At 40.4% G+C, this 24,271-nt stretch overlaps 2 protein-coding genes across 9 annotated transcripts; both read right to left on the bottom strand.

Moving 5' to 3' along the window:
* Positions 1-424: 424 nt before the first annotated feature.
* Positions 425-13,889, bottom strand: bin1b (bridging integrator 1b). Of its 8 annotated transcripts, XM_077602525.1 has the most exons (20): positions 13,631-13,886; positions 10,118-10,198; positions 9,971-10,025; positions 9,109-9,203; positions 8,928-8,963; positions 8,702-8,797; positions 8,485-8,592; positions 8,235-8,327; positions 6,594-6,679; positions 6,414-6,489; positions 6,293-6,348; positions 6,165-6,200; positions 5,246-5,288; positions 4,711-4,803; positions 3,244-3,264; positions 2,964-3,125; positions 1,277-1,330; positions 1,116-1,217; positions 919-1,042; positions 425-788 (listed from the first exon to the last, which is right to left on the bottom strand). In XM_077602525.1, exons 1-19 carry the CDS (start codon positions 13,718-13,720, stop codon positions 941-943), a joined length of 1,485 nt encoding a protein of 494 aa, XP_077458651.1. In that variant the 5' UTR covers positions 13,721-13,886; the 3' UTR covers positions 425-788; positions 919-940. The 8 variants fall into 8 exon arrangements, with proteins under 8 accessions (XP_077458651.1, XP_077458660.1, XP_077458641.1 ...); XM_077602534.1 differs by having other exon boundaries at positions 425-1,042; positions 4,711-4,800; XM_077602515.1 differs by having other exon boundaries at positions 425-1,042; positions 13,631-13,885.
* A 1,195-nt stretch (positions 13,890-15,084) lies between these two features.
* Positions 15,085-23,388, bottom strand: LOC144072560 (indian hedgehog B protein-like). Its single transcript, XM_077597654.1, has 3 exons — positions 23,092-23,388; positions 19,034-19,295; positions 15,085-15,935 (listed from the first exon to the last, which is right to left on the bottom strand). Exons 1-3 carry the CDS (start codon positions 23,386-23,388, stop codon positions 15,259-15,261), a joined length of 1,236 nt encoding a protein of 411 aa, XP_077453780.1. The 3' UTR covers positions 15,085-15,258.
* Between the last annotated feature and the right edge of the window lie 883 nt (positions 23,389-24,271).

The raw sequence follows: 24,271 nt of genomic DNA on the forward strand, positions 1-24,271 counted from the left end.
CCTACGCCGCTTTCCTCGTACCTTTTCCCTTCCCCGGCACATTTTAAATAAACTGAAACCACCATAACTAGAGCTGTCCTTGCGCCTGTTTTGGGGCCCTCCACCCACGATCATAACAGCTGAATTAATAGCCTTTCAGGGGAAAAAAAATTGTGTCCCACGACAGACCTTCAAATCTAAAATAAGACGTCAACGTCACCTTGTAGCTTGCTCTAATAAGATGGACTGTGCGGTAACCTCAGTCTCAGTCTGCAAAAGGGCCCCACCTTGTGGACTTCGTGTGTGTGGCTCCAGTTTTTTACCTAGGTCTACAATGTCTTGTGTGTCTTGTGCCTGTCTTGCTACTGCAACCGAAAAATTTCCCGAATTCGGGATGAAATAAAGTTCTAACCTAACCTAAAATTGAAAATAAACAAGGACCAGACAGATTTCATCACTGTTTAATGATAATATGATTGCTTTATGGAAGTTTTCCACCCGACTAAATATTTCCAAAACTGTCATGTGGTCTTAAAAAAGGAAAGTCTACACATGGGAGCGGCAATATGGACATGGCAATCATAATTCAACTAAAAAAGCTATATCAACAGGTTGAGGTGAGATTTCCTTGTTTACATCACTGAAAAACTTCAGGGGCTATCACACAAATGTCCTCCTGTAGTCACCCGGTGTGAGCTGAATTCTTTTATGCAACGTTCAAAGTCTGCCACTGACACACTGCATTTCTTTGTGGTTCACTTGTTTGTGGGTGAACATATCATGAAGAATAAAAACTCCATAAAGACCTTCTGCGAATGGAAATTAAATATCAGTTGCATTCGGTTTGCTTTCATCTTGAATGAGTTCAATTTTTGATAAATGACACAATTTTTTAGACTTTTGCTATTCCCCGTTTTATTTTATTGAGTTGGAAAACACCTTTAAGAAGGCTGCGTGAACTTCAAAGCTTCTGCGTGAAGTTTTCAGGAAAGACGCCTTTGGATGAAATATCTTTGTTTCGTATCCAGGCAGATTCTTGCACACCCAAGAGCCAGCCGTCATCCTACGCGCACCCGCACAATTGAACCTTGGCTTAGACGCGTGCAACAATTCTGGATGGTGAACGCATCACTGACCTGCTCATCTGGGTTGTCGAAGGCCAAAACGAGCACGATGTCTCCAACGGTCAGCTCCAGCTCGTCCCCATCGGTGGCCGCATATTCGTGGACGGCCTTGACCTGGGGGGGACGTCTGCCTTAGGACTACAAGTCACACCAACATCAGCGAGATTGCTCACCTTGTAGATGAATCCAGGAGGGAGTTTGTAGTCTGAGCTGTTGGATTCAGAACCCTGCAAGGAACCGAGTCAAGTGATTTTCATGTTATTTGACACGAATATTTGAGTCAAGTCGCTCATGCCATTGAATCGGACAGGTTAAAAAAAACAAAAACAAAGCTCTGCCCAAATAGCAAAAAGTTGTTGAAACGCTGTTTTTGTGGTCAGGAATAAGCCATATCTCATATGAAAACATAATAAAATAGAAGCATCCAATTTAAGTAACATTCTAGGCAAGTTACCATAGTATTTAGGGCAGGTTCTTGACTTTCAAAATAATGTAAACAGACATGAGCTCAAAATAGGTTGCTCCAAAATTAGAGGACATGTTGGCTTCAAAATTATTGAAAAATAAGCCTTTACTTTTTGGACTTTCTGTTTCACCTATATATTTATTAATTATAGTAAATAAATGCCTTTTATTGGCTTGAACCGCGCATCTTACAGATGAAAGTTAAACGTTTTAGATATAGTTAATTTAGTGTTTACAATATTTGGTCGTGGTAAACATTCAGTTTAAATTTCAATTGTAAAGACTAAAGAAATATATACTAAATTGGTATAAATATTGACTGCAATAGGGTTAGAAATATATCCTGTACATACTGTTTGCATATTCTCACGAGTAGAAGCTATCTGTTAATGCTAACTAAGAGAAGAAGAAAAAAACCTGATTTATTCTGATCATATGCACAACAGGGTTGGATGAGGAGCAAGAGAAATTCAATCACGGTTTTACAAAAATATGAAAGATAGGTTCAATGTGGTGGTGGGGAGCCTTTGAGGAGGTACTCCAGGCTTAATATATTCCCTTAAATTAGTGTTCTTTATTTAAATTTGAAAACTGCATGTTTTGGTATTTTCTAAGTGGATTCATTGGAACTTCATGGGTGGGATATCAAATGTCCTCCAATTTTGGAATGACCAATATACTAAGAAAGAGAGAGCGATAGAAAGCACAAAAATATTGTAGCAGCATAAACAGATACACCAAATATGGCGGCATAGCATTTCCTTAAATCTAGCATGGTCTTTTCTCAGTAAATCCCCTCCAATATATAGTCGTACCTCTACTTACGAGAATAAAGGGTTCCAAGGCTTTTTTTGTAACTTGAAAATTTCATATGTAGAGGTGTACTTTACATGTAAATTCTCTAATTCATTCAATGGTCCTCACACAACAACCTACTAAACCCTTTAAAATTGGTCAAAGTGTCCCAATTTTGCATGAAAGATATGAGGAAACATACAAAAATGAGAGAAAATTATAAGGAAATGATTTATTAATGTCTTAAAATAAATAAAGCATATGAAAAGGTGACCTGCCATGTTGCATTTGTAGTTTTTAATCGCTTAATAAGGGGAATTCAAAATAAAATAACGGAAAAGGAAATGCATTTACTTTTGGGGGATTTCGTAACTTGGATCTTTTTCGTATCTCGAGTCACTCATTTGCATATTAAAAAATTCGTAACCTGAAACTTTTGTACCTAGAGGCATTCGTAAGTAGAGGTATGACTGTATTTAACACATGTTGCCAAGATGGCCAAAAACGGCCTAGAGCCCTACTTTTAAAGCTCCTCAACTCTTTGTATCCTTGAATTCCAGACCGAGCTTGATTCAGAATTCTTGTTTGGTTTAGTCCTACCTGCACTTGTTCAACATCATGGCCCCATCCCCCCTGAGCCACATTGGCACCATCATCAGACCAAGTGGGCTCAGTGTACAACTCAGCACTCTGGGAACCTCCGTCATCATATTCACATCCACCCTGAACCCCTTCTTGGAGGGGTTCCTCGGCCTGGTCATGCTACCCGGTCGAAGGTTGCGGCGGAAGTCATAGAGGAAAGTTAGTAGGTGAAAGGGTTAACATGCAGAAAAAAAAACAACGCCACTTTGAACGGAAAATGAAGGGAGACCAATCTTACCCGTGCGTCCCAAGATGGCGCCTTCATGCAGCAGTAACGACAAATATTCTCACAATACAAGCCTGAAGGAGCTTAAAGATGCAACATGGACTTGAAATAAAATAGTATTGTCTAATCCACGGATGACAAAGGGTGTGGTCCATAAAATTAAATCTTGTGTGTCTGCGCCAGGTCCGCTCTACAATAACATTTAAACTAAATTTCTGGAGTGCTCAATGGAAGACCGAAAACTTCCCTTTAAATACGTACAAGTAAAAAAAAGAAAACTACAACGTAAGATATATTTCCTGTTATTTTGGGGGGTTGTTTGTTATAATAATTAAAATAAAAACAGACTATTCACTGTATTTTTTTAAACTTAAATATACATTATATTAATTAAACTGAAAGAAAACAATTAAAGGAAAAATAAAATATAAATAAAAGACGATGTTATTCCTTCCCAAGTTTTGTTACTTACCTAATAAATGAAAAAAAATATTTTATATGCATTTAAAAAAGATTATTTACGAAGTTTTCTTTTGTTTTTATAAACTGAAAATCAAACATAAAAAAAAAAGAAAAATACTGGTTTTCTCTTTTTCATTGTTTTTTTAAATGTTTAAATAAAATAAATAATTAACTTTTTTAATGTGAATAGATTTTGATAAATAAATAAATAAATAAAAATACTCACTTTTCTTTTTTTCATTAAAAAAAAAACAAATCAAGGAAAATATTGTATCCCTTTATTTATTTAAAGAAAATTCAAAAGACAGAATATTTGCTATTAAGAGTCATAAATTGTAATATTCCGATTGAAAAGTCTTAATATTATGAGATTAAAATCAAACTATTATGAGATTGAGATCGAACTTTGACGAACATTAAAACATAGATTTTACTATTGAGTAAAAGTCATAAGAGATCAAAAACATTACATTGCATTACTTATTTTTACATCACATGAACCGGAACTTGTTCGAGGTCAAACATCAACTTTTGGCGACTTTAGGTTGGTGTGAAAAATTCGATTTTGGAATAATTATTAGGCTTTACTTGCTTCCTGGTGATAAAACCTCGATGAGAACAACTTTATATGGTTAATATAGGTGACATAAAAACAAATTATGAATTAAATTAGAAGATTTTCAGCTGGAGCTGTGCCTTGAGATTTTTTCAATGCAAAAATTGTGCCGCATCTCAAAAAAGGTTGGGAAACACTGCTTTAGGTCAACGTCTCTAAAGGATTCATTGACTATTGAAACTTTTTAATAGTACTCCTTCTTCCGTTCGTTGATTACTTTGAGCAGCCCTAGTTGGTGGACTTATGGCCCTCGGAATGAAACCATACTTACCAAAATGAGTCACCCCTGTTCTAGTCTTTAGTAGTGTGTGTTTGACCTGCTTACACTGACACATACACACAAGGACACACGGTAGGCTAAAGGTGTCTTACTAAACATCTCGCATAATACTTGGGCTGACCTGTGTTGTTCCGCACTGCGTGTTAACGTCAGGCGTGTCATCATCAAGCGGCTCGGCAGGCCGCGGGGGCCGACCTGGAGGCAGGCTGGGCTTCTTCCAAACGTGTGGACACGGAGAAGCATGCACTTTAGTGTGTGTGTATATATATATATATATATATATATATATATATATATATATATATATATATATATATATATATATATATATGTATATATATATATATATATATATATATATATATATATATATATATATATATATATATATATATACGATTCAGCATCCGCTTTTGATTAATGTTTTTAACTTAATTTGCAGCCATTGACGGAAATGGAGTCCAATCCAGGTAGATGTCCGAATGGATTGGACCGTGAATGATTGAAAGAATCGTCAACAAAAAGGCAAAAAATTAAGCAAGTTTAAGTCAATGCATGTTCGCGCATGCATGGCATTCGTTTGAAGCGTTAAGAGAAATGATGGGATGCTGCATCATGAAATGTCATCAAAATACAGCGAGATTTTTTTTTGTTACCCTTGGTGGCGAGCTGGCCGCCTGGCTATGGTTGGCATCCTCACTGCAAGAAAAAAGTGGGAAGGAAAAAATGAGGGACAAATGATGTATGTACCATAGATAACCATTGCAACAACTGATCATGGCAGAACATACAAACTCCACACAGGAAGGTTAGAATCCACTAGGGGTTGAACCCTTCGATAACAGACCTGCTAACCACTCCACCGTGCCACCATGACTGAGGGAACTAAACTTCATATTTTCGCTAAGTGATTAGTCCAGAAAGAATAAATTGATTAAAAATACAGTATGATATGCAATAAATCACAATCAAAATTGTTTCCGTCTCGACCACCATGCCACTATCGCGATAGGAAACAATCAGTCACTTATTCCCTTAGTTTCAGATTTGGGATAAGCGATTGGTACAAAAAGAAATGGCCTCAAATGAATCCATTTATTCATTCATTTTGTGAACCACTTTATCCTGATAAGGGTCGCAGGGGGTGTTGGAGTCTATCCCAGCTGACCATCGGGCAAGAGGCGGGGGACACCTTGAATCGGTCAGGACAATCGCAGGGCACAGGGAGACGGACAACCATACACACACACCCATACCTAGGGGCAATTTAGAGTGTCCAATCAACCTACCATGCACGTTTATGGAATGTGGGAGGGAACCGGAGTACCCGGAGAAAACCCACGCAGGCCCGGGGAGAACCTGCAAACTTCACACAGTGAGGACCCACCTGGGATGAAACCCTCCACACCAGAATTGTTTGCCGACGCGCTAACCCTCAGCCGCAGGGCCCAAATGAATCCAAATGGGTGAAAATCTTAAGAGTAACTATCATTAGAGTTTAGTTTACACCAAAGGCAAATTCCTATATGAAAATCAAAACCCAACCAGGTGTTTCAAACACATGCAGCAGGTTACCTCTTGTCTCCTGCCTTGGCTGCTGCACCATCTTTTCTAAAGTAAGGGTGACGAACATGACTTTTTGGCTTACGTGTTACGTTGAATGCATTGATTGAAATAATAGTAATAAAATCGAACGAACGTACTTGATCTGTCTCTGTTCATCCAGTTTGGTCATGATGTCATTCAGGTTTTGACTCAGCTGAGGAGGCAAGAACAGAATCATCAAGACGAGAGTGGTTGAAGAAGGTTGGAATATTCACTTACCTTGCTCATCTCTTTGTGGAACCTCTCTTGGTGATTTGCCAGACTCTGGAATGTGTTAACATAGACGCCAACACGGCTAACAATGTGTACACGCAAAAAACAAAAAAACAAAAAAACAGGCACATCAATCAGATAGAATCATCAATACAGTGGTACTTGGCTATGAAACTATTTATTCACCTGTCCCACAGCACCGGAAGCTGGTCTTGTAATTCTACGTTCAGCTCTTCGAAAATTTTCTGGGAGCGACCAAGCTCCTCCTCGGCCTAAACAATGAAGCATAACCCAAACTCAATGAGATCCAATGGCATGTTGACAAACTCGGATCCATGTTTGAAATGACATATTTACACATGGACTATTAAAAAAAAGAAAAATACTTACTTCAAATTTAACCTCCTAAGACCCAAACTCATGCATTTTTATTTTTTCTTTGATATTTAGGCTAATTGGGACCTGATGAGTGTAAAAACTAACAATGATCTTTTTACATGATGTAGTTTCTGAGAAAAATGTTGTCCACATCATAATTGGACACCAGGCCCTTGTAGTCCAGAATTTAACATTGTAGTCTTGTGACAATCAAAATTGTGATGTCCACACATGTGGACGCCAGGTCGTAGGAGGTTAAAGTAGAGATACCTTAAATCTTGAAGTAACTTGTCATTTTGAAGTATTTCACACTTTTTTTACAAGCCTTATCAGCCATGGTGTTAAGCTCCGTTGTCATACAATTCCTGCTTGATGTAATGTATTTATATATTTACCGCATTTAAGTACAGTCTAGTGAAGTTCAAATGTTCAATTTAAACTACTTAACTAAAGTTTGAGTTAATATTTCAACTTCTTCCAATAATATTTAATCAGTCGTTTTCTGAACCACTTTCCCTCACGAGGGTCGCAAGGGGTGCTGGAGCCTATCCCAGCTACCTACACCAGGCGAGAGACACCCTGAATCCGTGTGCGGTCGTTTGGTCGGCTGTCTTTTGGTCGCCGTCTTTTGGTCGCCGGTCTTTTGGTCGCCGGTCTTTTGGTCGCCCGTCTTTTGGTCGCCCGTCTTTTGGTCGCCCGTCTTTTGGTCGCCCGTCTTTTGGTCGCCCGGACCCAAACAACGGGCGACCAAAAGACCGGCAACCAAAAGACCGGCGACAAAACAAGGTAAAACAACACGGTCTACGCATCAATAAAAGCCAACAATGGCCCTGAGCAGTTTCACTGAGCGGACGTGTGAGTGTATAAGAGTATGTATGTACATGGGTTGTCCCCTTAGGAAGGGACGTCAGTCAGGGTCTTAACAAGTTCTCCAACAAAACACAATAAAAGTACGGGAAATTTGGAGCTTTTCTTTAGCCTAATAATTAATAGGGCATTAAGTATGACTAAATATTAATTTGCAGTTTGTATTTAGGGAATTTGAGCAACGATTTAAATGTTAATTATCAATAACCTTCTGGGCAACCAAAAGACCGGCGACCAAAAGACCGAGTACCCCCTGAATCGGTGGTCAGCCAATCGCAGGGAAACTTTATGAAATATTTAATTTATAATGACTTTTTACCTGTACCTGCATACCTAATAGGTTTGTGGGAATCAAAAATTGGATAGTCAAACCAGCATGTTCCTCCATGAGCAAATAGCTATTAAATAAGAACTCTTGGATGTGCTTCAGTGGTTTGACTGTGAACTCACAAGAAACAACTGGCTGTAAGATGTTATTTCAACAGACTCCAAAAAGTCTTAATCATAAAATCAGAGTTAGGTGGCATGTTGGGTTCATTTAGCGGTCCTTGGGCTTTTGCTTTATTTAAGCTCATTCGTCACCTGATTGTAGGAGAGGTTAGTCTGAGCCACCTGGTGGGCTGAAAGTAAACCCTGAGCCCAGCTTGGTGCCGCCATCTCCAACAGCGCTGCAGGCTAGCCATGCAGGGGCGAGGCCACAAGGGTTAAAGGTCAGGCCAAGGTGAAGGTGGAAGGTGAGAAGACAAAAAAACAGCAATCCTTTTAGCTTGTGTTAGTGTGTTGTTTTTAGCCAGGTCAAGCAATCACAAACACGACATATTGACGGAATTACTTTGGCGATCTTGGCCTCATCCTTTTTCTTTCCTTTCTGCAAGGAGGAAAAGTGGTGCCTGGCGCTGTCGAAGTCCACCATTTTTCGGTCCCGCTTTGCAATGCGAGCCTGCAAGGGGGCGCAGGAGAGTCAGCAGGTCTTTCTTTTTCAGACATTAACCATTTTTTCACAATCCCACCAACAAGATTAATATTGTCACATTTCCATATTTAAACACCTTGATTTCAGGGAACTGAGCCAGGTACGAATCAATGGAGAGCATCGAGTTATCTGTGATGTTCTGATGGAAATCCAACCACAGTGTGTCGGTGTCCTACAACACAACATGACATATACGGTCACATTTCATCACATGCTTATTTAAATCTCTAAATACAAATACTTTACTTCCTGGTGGTTTGACACACCCAAAATTCCTATTGCTACATTTTTAACCAATGTACCTCCATGTTATTGTCCATCTCCTTCTCTATCATCTCCTTCAGGAGGCACACGCGCATGCATTTAGAGCGAAGAAAGTGACAACAGAGTGAAATAAAAGTGAGGAGGGGCTCAAAGTGGAAAGAGAGAGGCAGGCAGGTCCGGCACAATCAAGGTAGAAAAGATTAAAAGTCAGGATTTTACCTCCACCACGGCGTTCATCTCTTCTTTGCCAAACCACTCCGGTTCGTACATGTCAGCCAGGCAGTCCTGCAGCCTGCGCGATGCCTCGTGCAAAGCTGAAATATGCCAGAAAACAAGTGGCAAATATCATATTAAGATATAGATAGATATATTTAGAATATTCACATATTTTTAAGGATGTATATTACTTTGTGAGTAGCCATACGCAGTTCATTATACACTGAGGAACAATTTTAGGAGGGGGGATTCTATATTAGATACATTTTTACGCTGATTAAACTAACATGCAGATTGTAAAATAGCGTTTTTTTCTCAGAAATTTACTTACTTCCTATGTAGTTACTACTACCGTATATTACGGACAATAAGTCCCACTTTTTTTATAGTTTGGCTCAGGCTGCGACTAATATATTATGTTTTGTTTTTGTTATGTTGTTTATTTTGGCTATAGTTATCTGAAAAACTGTTATGTTAACTGCTATGTCTATTTAGCCTAGTATTCTCCATTTTACCATTGTTACTTTAACATATGTTTATTCTAGAGTTCAGTTTAAATAAAAAATGTCCCTTCGAAAAATGCGACTTTTACTCCAGTGCGACTTATATTTCTTTTCGTCTTCGTCTGAAAAATATGGTAATTACAGTGGCCATATTCTCTGAAATAAACATTGCAGTCATGCCTGTTTCATTCATTTGTATTTGTATGTCAAGGTGCTGGATTTTTCATATTATTTAAGAAAAGACATGACTTGATAAAGATAAACTGAGATCAGTTTTTCATTTGGCCTAGTAAAAGTAGTTTAAACAAGCCTCTGAGACCTCTGTTAGACCACAAAAATTGGATTCGCCAGTGTTATCTTACTCTTCACCGCTACCATGTACGCTTTCATATCCCTCTGCAGCTTGCTGCCTTCTCCCTAGACATGAGAGATGTCATTACATTCAAAGGCAAATGAACATTAATGACACTAATTGTATGACGTTTGAAGTGACAAAATATAGTAGTAACCATCTGCTTGTTGAAATTAGTCACCATCTCCTCAAAGACTACATCTCTGGTCTCGTCGGCTTTGCCAAGTTTCTGCAAAACCTGAAAAAACACAGTGAGACCTTTTACAATGTCCAAACCAGAAGGAATAAAGTGCAGGTTGTTCTCAGATCTAAGTGTGAAGAAAAAAAATAACCACAACAACAACAGCCTGATGCCCTTTGATCACCTTTGACCTTAAGATAGGCCCAGATGTGTTTGGTGTGTGTGCAACCAGGTGATTCACGTACTCGGATGACTAGTGCCTCAGAGCTACAATTAGCTCACGCAAAGGGACTTCCCCTCAGCCTGCTAACGTCGCTCATATTTCATCCGCAATCTTGACCTTGATGGTGCAGGGGGCCTATGCATGCATGTCTAGGCATTGTGTCTAACATTTATCCTCATTAGCGTCGCAGGTGAGCTGACTTTGACTCCCCGTACTGAATGCCAACATTGTAAAAAATGAAACTTCCATTAAGTGTTGGTCTTTTTCACCAAGTTATCTTGAGGATTTGCCACTCGTCAATTTAACACCGTTAATTTGATCAAATGAGTTGTACTTGAAGTATCAAATATTGGGGCAGTGGGGAAACGTTAAATTTTGAATTGTTAAGTTGTGGGAACTTAGCCTTACTCCCATTGTTTAAAAAAAAACTCATTCACTCACTTGTCTACGTATTGCGCTGCCAGTGAGAAGAATTAGGATGTACCATACTTAAAATTAAGTGGAGTTTACTTACATTTTTTAGTTCTACTTACTAAGTTGTCATCGATAACTGACATTTGCAAGTTACCGCATCGGCCCGAATATAACACGATCCTGATTATAAGACAACTCCCTGTTTTTCAAGACTCAAGTTTGAAAAAAGACTTTTTGAACACCAAATTAATTTTTTATACAAAAAATAATTACAGTACATCTGAAACGAATGATTAGATTAGATTAGATAACTTTATTCATCCCGTATTCGGGAAATTTCATTGTCACAGTAGCAATAGGGTGAGAATACAGACACAGGAAAAGACATTTTAGACATAAATAAATAGGTAATAAATAAGTAAATAAATAAATAAATAAATAAGCGTGTTGCTGAAATATATGTATATATGTATATATATATGTATATATATATTTATATATATTTATATATATGTATATATGTATATATATATATATATATATATATATATATATATATATACATATACACATATATACATAGTATATATACACAGATGTATTGATGATTATAACATGATTATAACAAATATATTCGAGAGAAAAGGCCTGTTATTTCAAATGCAAAAAAATTCTATCACATCTTAAAATTTAGTATGTTCTGCCAACGTAATTTCATTGATTTAGGTACCTGTACCTGCATACCTAAAAAGTTTTTTCGGGGGGAGGTCAATAGTCAAAACCAGCATATTGCTCCATCAGAAAATAATAACTATTCAATAAGAACTCCTGTATGTGGTTCAATGCCTCATACATGTCCGCAATGTACCGGTGTTCAATTTCTGAAGCCAAAAATACACACAGACACTTTGTGGCTATGAGAAAAATGAGGAAGCAGGGGTAGGGGACTATTCATAGATATGTATATCTCCCCCTTACATCCCCCCTCCCCATACACTGAGAATCCTGTGAGGAATAAAGGACAGGTGCCCACACCAAGCAAGTTTTTAGACTGACACATCTCAGGGATGTTGGACACGAACAGTCCAAAGACACCAAGAGTTTGTGTTTTTCTTTGGCTGTTTCATTCGCTAACACACGGGAAGAGTGATGAGCAATGAGAGGATAGGTGTCAGCAAGGCGACTCCAGTCGACAGACAGCTGCAGCCCAAACACCCATCCCACCCCTACCCCCACCACGACAGCCGGTCCCTGCACAATGGATACAATTCTGACCTTTCCCGTTACATCCAAAAACTTGCTTTCTCTCATCCCGTTCATTTTGCCCTTTTTTCGTGATAGCTCGAGCCTGCACTTCCCATTTATAAAATGAAATGAAAATCATTTTGCTTGTGTCAAGCGTGTATGTTGGGGGGAATTGCTCACCAGAATTTGGAAATTGTATTTTCAAAGGCAACTGAGAATCGTAGTGTCTTTTCCATGTGTGTGGTTGCGCATGTGCAAGGTGAATAGAAAGCAAAAGATCAGTAGGCGTTAGTTAATTCAGCTTGAACTGATTTACACGAGTTGCTTAAGGTTGTGAATCCAAGAGAAAAGTTCTTTTATATTTATATGACTAACTGACAGCTACCTATCATGCCACCTGCTTCAAATTCTACATGATAAAGGTTTTCGAAAAGTAGGGTATCATATAAATAAAAATGTACATTTAAATTTGGTAAACTGAATTCCTTCAGTGCCATTGACGATGATACACGTCCAATCATGTGGCTCATTTTACCCCTCTGTTGTGGATTTAAATTACTTAGTCACTATTAGACACCGAACTCATTTAATCTAGAGATTTTTTTTAGACAGTGATTTTTTTTAATTAGCTGCCAGACCTCCCAGGTCAAATTGTGTTACAATTTTTGAAATTTTAACTTTGAAAAAAATCTTCCACTTTAGAAGTGATTTTTTTTGCCGTCAAGTGCAACATAAGACCTTATAAGAATGCTTTATTTATAAAAGACACTTGTTCAAAGTATTTGTCTATCAAAAATGTTATTTTTCAAGGAGAAAATAATATTTAAACACACCCAAAAAAGACGAACCATTTTGTGATGTCAGTTATACCCACACTGTTCGCACTAATGTGTACTAAACTCCCACTGTGGAACGGCTGGTAATTGGTGATACTCACCTCTGATTGGCTAAAATAGTTGCCCCATTAATCAAACATCTGCTCAAGTGGCCACTTTCCAAAAATACTGTGTTTTATTTTTGCTTTTCTTGACTATCATACATAAAAAAGTGAGATTCCACGTTTTTCAATTAATCAAATTATCATTTCTCATCTTTCCCATCAACGTTTCTTAAGTGTTCACTATTTTCCCTCCTGCTCAACACAAAAAAAAATTCTTCCACCTGTTTTTTTTTTCGATCAAATTTTCCATTTTTAAGAGATTAAATTCGACGTTCTGGTGTTGTTTACCCCTCAACTGTAAAAAATAATAATGATAATTCAAAAAAGTTTAATGCTGTTAATTCTTCTGCTACAAAAAAAATCTCTTTTCTCTTCCACCGTTCCTTTTTTTCCATCACAAATTCCATTTTTTTGCATTTCTGATGTCAAACCCTAAAAATAATATTTTTTAAAAAGTTTAAGCAGCTAAACTGCAGCCATGTAATTAATTTCCATTATTATTTTTTGTTTATCTGTATGAAAAATCCTCCAAATAATAAAATTAAACAGCAGAAATACACCTCGACATTTATTTTTGATTAAATTTGAGGAATAAAAAAAAACAGAATATGAAAGAATGAACAATAAAAATGGATTTCCCCAAAACGAGTCAAGTGTTTTCTCGTACCTTCTCCTGGGCTCTGCTCAACCTCTTCTGGACGGTGATGGCCAGTTTCCCGGCGGTGACCCCCTTCCCAGTGTTCCCAGTCTCGGCCATGTCTCGCTGCTTAGTGGGTTGAGGCCCGTACCGACTCAGTACCGAGTGACGATCGTCTCCCGTGGATACAAAGTGTGTGTAAAAAAGCACCGGCCGCCGAGTTGGCTCGCCGCTCGTAACTCTAATCCCGTTGGAGCTTCTTAAAGGAGCAGCGTGTAACTTAATCCGGATTTTGTGGCAGTCCAAAAGAACAAGGGGGAAGAAAGTAGATGTGGAATAGCGTCGATCTGCTCGGGAAAGTTCACAAAGACTTGCACTATAAATGCGGACCGATTGGATTTCCCACTCATGGTTTCATGTCATTTATATGTCATTCATGCGCGCTTTTTCCAGGCAGGTGTGTGTAATGTGCAAAAAGCACCGCAAGAGAGCAGTAAAGGAGGAAAGAATGACTTTTCATGGATTTATTTCCCAAAAAATAAATATTATAGATACTACTCCCACCACGCTTCATGTTGATGTAAACAAGGAGAGCATAAATACATAGGAATGGGTCTCAGATATCTCATTGTTACGTACAAGGTTTTCAAAAGAAAAAGGAAGAATACTGTAATACTGTAAATGGAAGAAAAATGCAAATACTAAAACACTGTTTCTATTAAGACATTTTCTATGGAACAAAAAGCATATTTCTCTCAACTATGTTATTATTTATCGGTTCGTTTGTTTGTTGTTATTTGTGCACTTGCCTACTTATTTATGTTGTTGACTACTTATTATGTTGACTATTTATTTATTGGTTATTTATTTATTAGTTACTATCTATTGATTATTTATTTGTCTGTTTGTTGTTGTTGTGCACTTTGTGGTTAAATGTGATTGTACTTGTATAATGACAATCAAAACATTCAATTCAATTCAATTTGATATATAGTCCGATAGGATTATCTGAGCAGTATATCAATTAGGATATTGAAATAATGCGAACAAGGGGTCTAGATTTTTATTTTTACTTATCCAGCATTCCAAAACAAAAATGGTGCTTAAATTATTGGCTGCCATTGACAGCAATAGAAATCACATCTATTTTAACTTTAAAGATAGCAGCAATCATTTGCATTCCAGCTCCAGTTTGGGAGTTTGCAAACTACTATAACATATACACTACGCATACTAAACGTAAATGATGTCTATATTTTTTAATGGATGCGAATCATTATATTTGAGGGAACTTGACATTTTGCGTCGATTAAAAATTCCCCCCCAAAAAGAAGCATTCGCTGACAGATGTGGAACAGTATGTGGAAAAAAGTACATTTTGGAGAGAAATAGGCTTTCAGTTGAGCTTGTGAGAAATGAGAATAAAAAACAGTATTGCATAATTATAGGTGTATCGCCTTTTTCATGTGCAACCTTTCATTTCAGTAGACTTCAATCCAGATAAAAGCATGTTTGAGGGGTTAATGGGGGCTAACCGACTTTTAACTCGCCGTTCGACACCAACGTTCTTTTTCATCTTTGAGTGACTGTGCACTCCCATGATGCTTAGCAGCAATCTAAATAGCTCAATTGGCTTTTCATTTTTTCACTTTATCTCCTCATTTGGGGGTGACGCCCATCGGATGGAGGTGTCTGGAGTCCAGCAGCAACCCCCCCAGCCAGTGTAAAAGCTCAGCGTACCAGTGGACCCCGTCGCCACGGTAACCACTGCCGCCAGTCCAGCTGTGCATCAGCCTGAGAGGCGAGAAGGCCCAGTGAGCCAACGAATGCTGTTCCACCACCGCGTAACAGGATGCCACCATCCCATCTACCACTAGGGTCCCCTGTGGCGTCAGAGGAGCGAAAGCCCCCCTCCGCTCCATCACGGTGACCCTAACAATGCGGGAAAAAGTCCCCCGTCCGCCGGTGCCGGCCACCAACGCGCACTGGCCGGGCCGGGCGTCGCAAGCGTACGCCGTCCTGAGGGAGCCGGGGCTGGGCGCCGACCCCTCGGAACAGTTACCCTGAGACAAAAACAGCAAGTGGGCGGCGGTGAGAGACAGATTGGTCCCGCCTTCCGTCTCCAGCGTGTAGAAGAGCTTGCGGGTGCCCGGGTCGCGATCCAGAAAGGTCAAGACTCGGCCGTACACCAGTTTGAATCCGTCGTTGCTGGCGGACAGGGTCAGGACTCGCTCGCCAGGGTGAAGGTCGCGGATGTGCTTCTGGAGGCCGTTTTCCATCGTGACCGAGGCGTCGCCAGGGAAACAACCTCCAGACTTGGCTGCCACTGAGTGGTCTGAAACACAAAGAGGTTTAAATGTGATAACAAGTCAGGTAGCGTCTCACTCAGGGCTGTCAAACTCTTCTTTGAGTGAAGTTAAGGGTTTCTTACAGAGTGCCTTAAAGTCGGCCAAACCATATGAATACATAAATAGCAGGAGTCAACTCACATATTAATGAACGCCTTTAACTATTTTAATCATGCATTTGGATCAGAGTTATTTGTCTGATTTATGTTTGTATTTTCCACCAGCATTTCAGTGGTGGACCAAATTCATAATGTACTACGACTCTAAATATTAGATTAGATTAGATTAGATAACTTTATTCATCCCGTATTCGGGAAATTTCATTGTCACAGTAGCAAGAGGGTGAGAATACAGACACAGGAAAAGACATTTTAGACATAAGTAAATAAGTAAGAAATAAGTAAATAAATAAATATATATATATATATAAATACATATGCGTGTTGCTGAAATATATACATATATATACATATATATATATATATATATATATATATATATATATATATATATATATATATATATATATACATACATATACATACGGTTGCTCTTAACATTCAGCCATTTATTTTGTTACTGTATATTAGGGATGCCCCAATCACATATTTTTGTCCTAGTCACTTGATTTTCAGGATCTACCAATACAGACTCCAGACCGATATTGCAGAAAATATTAAGAACTACTAAGAAGTGGAAAAGCGCAAATGCAAATGTCTTTTTCCCCCAATTTGAATAAAGCTAACCCACATGAGAGCCTTATAAAATGACTGATTTCAATGTCAAAGCTGAACAGGACCCGCTAAAAATAATCATTTTTTTATTGTTATTAGTACACCAGTGGTTTCAAGTTAACAAAAAAAGAATTGACGTCAAAGTAATAATAAATAATAGAACTTGGATGCTGAATCATGATAGGTTAATCAAAATGCAATACGCAACAATAGGCATGAGGGGGTCAAGAATAATAATAATTTTTGAAAATGCATAAATCAGCTAGAATTATGGTTGCAAAGGCACAAGTGGATGGAAAAATGGCAACAATGTCTGCCAGCCCTCCCATTGCAAATGAATTGGATCGCTGTCAATGGTAATGAATGAGTTACATTTTTTTCCAATTCTTTTCTCATTAATTGTCTTTGTAATTCAAATTAGGGGGTGGGGGGATTGGGTTGTGAATGCTCATCGTTCAGTGTTATTGATAAATTCCCAGTCAAAATGAATTGGACGCTTAGCACCGTTAATGGAACAGTCAAGCGCACTTTAGAGGGCAAAAAATGATTTTTGGACTAATATACAGCATGTGTTGTCGTAGTTATTAACAGAAGAATATGTACATTAAAACCAAGCATTGATTGCCATATTTTGAAAACATTTAAAAATGAAATCGGAGATTTGATACCAACTTGATTGGTTGCCCTTGTAATCAGGTCAAGGAGTGCACCCTCGCAACCCGATCTGAGAGAAAAGAGAAAAAAGGAGGAAAAGAGGGAAAGAAAAGGAGAACTTCAGTTACTACTCAGAGTATGTGTTCACGTACGTGATTCTGCTTTACTTTTCGCGTGCACGTTTGCGTCACACATTGGTTTTGCCAAGCTGCGGGCTGGTCATCGTCGGGAAGAAGTCAGCGGATAAAGGAGGGGAACGGAAAAGAAACATGGTGGAAACGTTAGTGAGTCAAGCAGAGAGAGGAAGAACAGCACAGAGGAAGCGACGGACGGTGCAGCTCGTTTTGTCTTGTCTGCAGGTCCAGGCGACAGACTTTCAAGGCTGCGAGTGTTTTAGTCGCCGGGCATGAAGCGACATAACAGTCATGGCGTTTTAGTGACAAACCTTGATAACTGTAGCCGGTTTGTTTAAGTCAAGCTCAAACGTAGCTGCTGTTCTTTTGGTAATTTTTAGTGCTCTTTTGGTCATTTTTAAATGAAACTCACTGTAAATTGAACTATAGTTTGTTTATGTTTTTTATTTTGCCTGACACACTGAAGACTTCTTTTGAAACATAACCTTTTCTACAGTATATAGAAATGAATAGAGGAAAAAACAAACTGGATGTCATTAGTAGTATTTAGGTTTACTACTACTAGTAGTCATGTTTTTTGCACTGAACTTTGCATGGGATTCCATTTTTTCTCATTGTTTATTCCACAGACTCATTCGTGACAAATGAGCGTGTGATTTAGTGGGAGTGACTGCGGTTTGCAAGGTGGGTTCTAGTCTGGAAAATTGGGGTGCATCTAAATGACGGTGTCACTGGTACGGGTGTCCATTGCTTAATATGTGGCGATACCATTCGATTCAATCCAGATTATTCTCTCTTGCAATTGTTGATTCCTACCCTTTTTGGATTTTGACAGCAGATCTGCAAACAAGCAGATCTGAAATTGGTGCAATTTCACGATTTTCCTTGCAACCTTCATTGGTGGCCAGCCAATAGCAGGGCACAAGGAAACAAACAACCATTCACGCTCACACTCATACCTAAGGGCAATTTAGAGTTTGCCTACCCTGCATATTTTTGGAATGTGGGAGAAAACCGGAGTACCCAGAAAAAAAACCACGCAGGCCCGGGGAGAACATGAAAACTCCACACAGGTGGACCGACTTGGATTTGAACTCAGGTCCCACACTGTGAGGCCGACGCGCTAACCACTAACCCGCTGGCCACCCAAGCCAAGAATTTAAATATAAAAACTGAATATTCAAATTTGATACATTTTACTGGACTTACAATGCAGCTGTTTGCAGAGGCAAGCAAAATAACCAAGCACCATTATGGCCACACACAAATGATGATTTCGGATTTATTTCAGGCCATCTGTAGGAACCACTTATTAAAAAAATGTCAACATTTCTAAAATGTTTATTCCAATGAATGTGGACCAGTTGGTTGTCATGGCAATGGTTTTTGAGGCAGAAAAAAATATTTGAGTCTGATCAATATATTATTTTTGAGCAATTGTGAGGTCAATTCTTGACAACTCCACTTGGCCGAGATGCACCTTTATATCAAGTTGAGCAAAAAACTGTATGATATGAAAAGAAAAATCCAATTTCACCACCCTGGATGTGGGCCCTAACTCACCAGACTTGACGCTGCAGTGGATGTGGGCCTTGGACTCGTAGTAGACCCAGTCGAAGCCCGCCTCTACTGCCAGTCGAGCCAGCATGGCATACTTGTTCCTGTCCCGGTCCGAGGTGGTGATGTCCACCGCACGGCCCTCGTAGTGGAGCGACTCCTCCGAATGGTGACCGTCCTCGTCCCAGCCCTCGGTGACCCGCAGCCGGACGCCGGGCCAGAGGTTCATCACCGAGATGGCCAGAGAGTTCAGCTTGTCTTTGCAGCGCTGCGGGACAGACGGCGAGTTGAGTTCTGGGCTTGATCCCATCGCAAAGTTGTGACATTTACGAGGCTAGCTTTATGACGAACGTTGTCGGGGGTGTCGTGTGGACCTCCGCTGTCTGGTTAAGCAAACACAAGGTGAGAAGGCCCATTGAGAGCCCCCTCCAATTTGCCCGCTTACAACGCCGCTCATAAAGATGCCATCTGAACTCTTCGTCTGGCTTGCGATTGGCTGAGAGTCGTAGCTGAAAATTAGGCAACCGGTAGGTTTTTTCATTCACAGTCATTGACTGATTATGAATGCTTCAGTGCCATTGACGGCAATAGACGTTCAATCCATTTGTACTGAGAGTTTTCAAGCTATTGTACATTTTCTTTTTGTTTTACAACACATTCTATGAATACGACTGCTTCACGAAACATGACCTGTTTTTATGTCATTTTATGAGGTTTGGAAATAAAATTGCTCTGAAATTGCCAACATCACTATACTATTTTGGCCAATCAAATGAGAGTATCCCAGGTGGCCTATCCTTTTTCGTGACATCATTAATACTCATTATCACGTGCCCCTGTGCTCAAGTCCATTAGTGTATGTGAGTGTGTGTGTGTGTGTGTGTGTGTGTGTGTGTGTGTGTGTGTGTGCGTGTGTGTGTGTGTGTGTGCGCGGGCGCGCACGGGTCTAACTGATGTCACAAAATGCTTGCTCTTACAAGCAGTCATTTTTTGGTTAAACATTATTTTCGTCGGTATAGGTGGTCCAAGAAATTTCTCATTTGCATATGTAAATACTTTGAGGAATTGTCTTTGACATGAAGGTCATTTATATTAGGTAGGTTGTTTTTGTTATTAAATCAAGCGTGGCATTCTAAAACAAATCCTAGTATATCCTTGAGTCCAATTATAACAGACACCAAAAAGGCGTGATATATACTTCCGTAATTTTCCACCAGTGCCACAATTCTTTTTGAATGAAGGAAGTTCATCAATTCACTTCAACACCGTCGTGAGTTTGTGTAATTCAAACAATATCGACAAAAAAGCCCCCAAAAAGGAATATTTGCGAAAGCCAAATCGCAAATCTTACGCTCTTTAACATCTACAGTTGTATCGTGTTACTTAAATTTAAAGAAAATAACTTCATATTTCAAATTTCTGTATACAGTATTTAGATGGAACAGTTGGTAGAACTAAGCATTCGAGCTAACGTTTCTTACACATGTGCAATTAATAATCCCACAGACAAAAAAAACACAAAAAAATATAAAATTATATACATCCAATACCTACTACAATACACCTACCAAATTTCATTCTGATAATGTCCACAAACAATAAAGGTGTCGCAAATTTAGCTACCGTCCTCAACCAGAAGGAGAACCAAGTGAGTGACCTTTGGGGCCTGACCCCAAGTGTTCTAAAAAGTTTAGACACCCCTTGACAAAGAGATGAAAATACAGAGAAATTTAAGACTAGCGTGTTGTTTTTTTCATACAGATATGGTCCATCTGCATGTTGACAAAGATCATTTCGGAGCAGGGGGTTATGGTTAGGTCTGTGGGCCCTCAAGTCTCTGAAGGGTAAAAGGCGAGGATTGAATCCAATATAAAACGTTAGCTGTGATAAGAATAGCCCCCGACGATGACCACAGTTGCCTTTTCACAGCTCCCGTGGATTCGAACATTGGTGTTTTCTCTGCGTGGTCAGACTTCATAAATTAGACGCTCCATTTAGCACACACGCACAGCGGTTTGAGGACCAAACCGCCGGCTACACAAACATTGCACACTCACGCTGACAATCGGCACCTTTGCGCACCTCCCGATCGACGCGTCAACGATGGTTCGCTCTCCGAGTCTAAAGTGTTGACAGTTTCTCCTCTGCGGTGATCATATGAATTTGACCGCAGTAAAGTTACACGTTTGTGTCGCCACAAAGTGATTAAGTGGGCTTCTGGAACAGGAACTTCTGTATGCACGACAGGAAAAAGCGAATAAAAAAAGGCAAGGGGTGAAAAATTCACTTTCATTACGGCTTCAAAGTGCGCTCGCTATTTCTGTCTGCGCGCGCTGAGAAAACAACCTAAAAGTAACACGCAACCGTTAAAGACAAACAGTCGGACTGTGTGCCACGCAATGCAGGAGCTCGTAAATTGCGCAAAGGCGCGTTAAAAATAATGCACAGACCGAATGCATATATCGAGTCAAATCGAAAGACAACATATTTAGTATGCGCAAATCAAGAGTTAACTCGTTCTCTGCCAGCTCAGATAGCAGTTGAAGTGTGCACATTGTATGTACTGTGGTAGTTAGCAAGAGAAGTCAGTTAATCCCCCTTAACCCTTTTCTTTACGAATTCAGACTTTTTTTGTTGTTACTCTTAAAGGCCATTCATTTAACTTATTGGTTGCCAATGATGATGCGAGACGTCAAATCCATTTTGACTGTGAGAGGCGAATAAAACTCAAAAAGGATTGGACGTTTCGCGTCATCAACAGGAATGGAAAGAAAGGCATTCACGGTCAGCCATGTGTGTATTCCTGTTTTCATTCATTTTTATTTCATTTAGTTTTCATTACATTGTATTAATTATACATTCATTAGCACCATATGGTGCAGTGGTTCTGCGATCGGCTGGCCAGCGATTCAGGGTGTTCCCCGCCTTTGACCCGGAGTCAGCTGGGATAGGCTCCAGCACCCCCGCGACCCTAATGAGGATGAAGCGGTTCAGAAAATGAGATGAGGTGCAGTGGTTCTTTCGCCTGAAGTCAGCTGGGATAGTCGTGTTGAAAATGACTGAAACGAATGTATTTATGTATATGAAAAAATATATTTTAAAAATACAATAAGTATTATCTCATCTCATTTGCTGAACCGCTTTATCCTCATTAGGGTCGCGAGGGGTGCTGGATCTTATCCCAGCTGACTCCGGGCCAGAGGCGGGGGACACCCTGAATCGTTCCAACCATTTGCACTCACACCCATAACTATGGGCAATTTAGTGTGTCCAATCAGCCTACCATGCATGTTTTTGGAATGTGGCCTGGGGAGAACATGCAAACTCCACACAGGTGGACGTGACCTGGAATTGAACCCAGGACCCCAGAGCTGTGAGGCTGACGCGGTAACCACTCGCGTCACCGGCCTGCCCACAATAAGTATTAAGAATTTAAAAACTTTTATTTATATTATCACAATAGCTAATATAAAAAGAATTAAACTAAAACACTACTTCTTATTAGAAGAGTTAATAGATGAAGTTAATCAAAACGTTTTATAAATGACAAAAAATAGCAATGAGTGTGGGCGTGAATGTTTGTTTGTTTCCTTGTGCCTGGAGTCAGCTGGGATAGGCTCCAGCACCCCCTGCGACCTAATGAGGATAAAGCGGTTCAGAAAATGAAATGGAAAAAAAAATGATCATGTTAAACTTAGTAAATAAAAGTATATGTAGTGAGTAGTGAGTCAATACAGACACTTGCCGTAAAAAGACCGCCACTGACGGTAATAGGCGTCCAATTCAGTCATTTTGACTGTGAGGTCAAAACAAAAAGTCACTTTCATTGCAGTCATTGTCTTTAACTTTTCGCCCCCCTCCAGCACGTTCAGTTTGAATAATGAAGCATTGAATATCGCGTATTACCAAGACACAACAAAAACCCGTTCCAGCCTTGAGTCAACAAGGAATGTCGCGGAGATAACGGCGTCCACGCGTCTCAAGACTGCTCAAAGGGCACCAAAAATCGAGCTTCGAGTTTCATTCACTTAGGACCAAAGTGGAAAAGTTCTCATCCCCCTTACCTGGGTCATCATGCGGTCCGCACCTGTGTTCTCCTCATCCTTGAAGATGATATCGGGGTTGTAGTTGGGGGTGAGCTCCTTGAAGCGCTCGGAGCTCCGGGTTATTTTCCCTTCATACCTCCCGCTGGCCCCCAGCGTCTTCTCGGCCACGTTGGGGCTGAACTGCTTGTAAGCCAGCGGTGCCAACTTCCGCGGCGAGCGCCTCTTGCCGTAACCGCGACCCGGCCCGCAGGACCCGCAGCCCGTCGTCAGGAGCCAGGCGCACCCGGCGAAGCATAGCAGCCACGGGAGCGGCATTCCAGTCCCGCCACACACGCCCCCCAGGTCAAACGCTCGGGCCGCCGGGCACTAGAACTCGGGCGTAGACGGCGCGGGGCTTCCACCCGAGTGCCCCCGAGTTGCCATTCCAGGTGCGAAGAGGGATGCTGCCAGCCGGCTGCCGACAATCGAGTGTCCCGGGGGCGCTTGGAGGCAGGGGCATAAATAGGCGGCCAGGGGAGTTTGTCTTGGCAGGCGCCTTCAAAGTGGTCTCGCACAGAGACACGGAGGCGCGCGGCGGTCAAAGGGTGTCCCCGCTGTGGCTTCATGTGCAAGGACGCCCGCATACAAGGTGCCCCTCGACACCATCCCCACCCCATCCCCTCCCACCAAGGGGCATATGTTTGCCAGTGTGCATGCAGGTGAGTCAGTCAGTCAGTCTCCACTCCACTCTGTGGGTGGGTGACGTTGACCGACGTGGAACTTCCCATCCTTGCACTGCTGGCTAGGGGGCGAGTCCACAAGAAGGGGGGAGCAAATTCCCCATGCAAACGCAAATGACTAAGATGACATTACTCTCATTTCACAAAGAGTCTTTAGGGGGAAAAAGTTAAATAAAAATTTAACCCTAGACGGTCCGGTAGCGAGTGGTTAGTGCGTCGGCCTCACAGCTCCAGGGTCCTGGGTTCGAATCCAGGTCGATCCACTTTGGGCGAAAGGCAGACTACACCCTAGACCAGGGGTGGCCAAGTCCGCTTCTCGAGAGCCCCTATCCAGTCCGTTTTCCATGTCTCCATCCACCAACACACCTGAATCAAACCATCGGGATCGGTATGAAGCTTCTGGACAGCATGCTGATGAGTTGAACATTTGATTCAGGTGTGGTAGAGGAGGGAGATATGGAAAACAGACTGGATAGGGG

Source organism: Stigmatopora argus, chromosome 1, assembly GCF_051989625.1.
Source record: "Stigmatopora argus isolate UIUO_Sarg chromosome 1, RoL_Sarg_1.0, whole genome shotgun sequence".
NCBI lineage: Eukaryota > Metazoa > Chordata > Actinopteri > Syngnathiformes > Syngnathidae > Stigmatopora > Stigmatopora argus.

Excerpts from the sequence above, each read along its gene's own strand:
- bin1b (XM_077602525.1), bottom strand. The coding sequence starts at position 13,720 with ATGGCCGAGACTGGGAACACTGGGAAGGGGGTCACCGCCGGGAAACTG. Across the intron at positions 8,798-8,927 it reads AGATGGACAATAACATGGAG|GACACCGACACACTGTGGTT; the intron begins GTACATTGGTTA and ends GTTGTGTTGTAG. Across the intron at positions 3,265-4,710 it reads CGCAGTGCGGAACAACACAG|GCGCCATCTTGGGACGCACG; the intron begins GTCAGCCCAAGT and ends TGCTGCATGAAG.
- LOC144072560 (XM_077597654.1), bottom strand. The coding sequence starts at position 23,388 with ATGCCGCTCCCGTGGCTGCTATGCTTCGCCGGGTGCGCCTGGCTCCTG. Across the intron at positions 19,296-23,091 it reads CGGACCGCATGATGACCCAG|CGCTGCAAAGACAAGCTGAA; the intron begins GTAAGGGGGATG and ends TCTGTCCCGCAG. Across the intron at positions 15,936-19,033 it reads CCACTGCAGCGTCAAGTCTG|ACCACTCAGTGGCAGCCAAG; the intron begins GTGAGTTAGGGC and ends TTTGTGTTTCAG.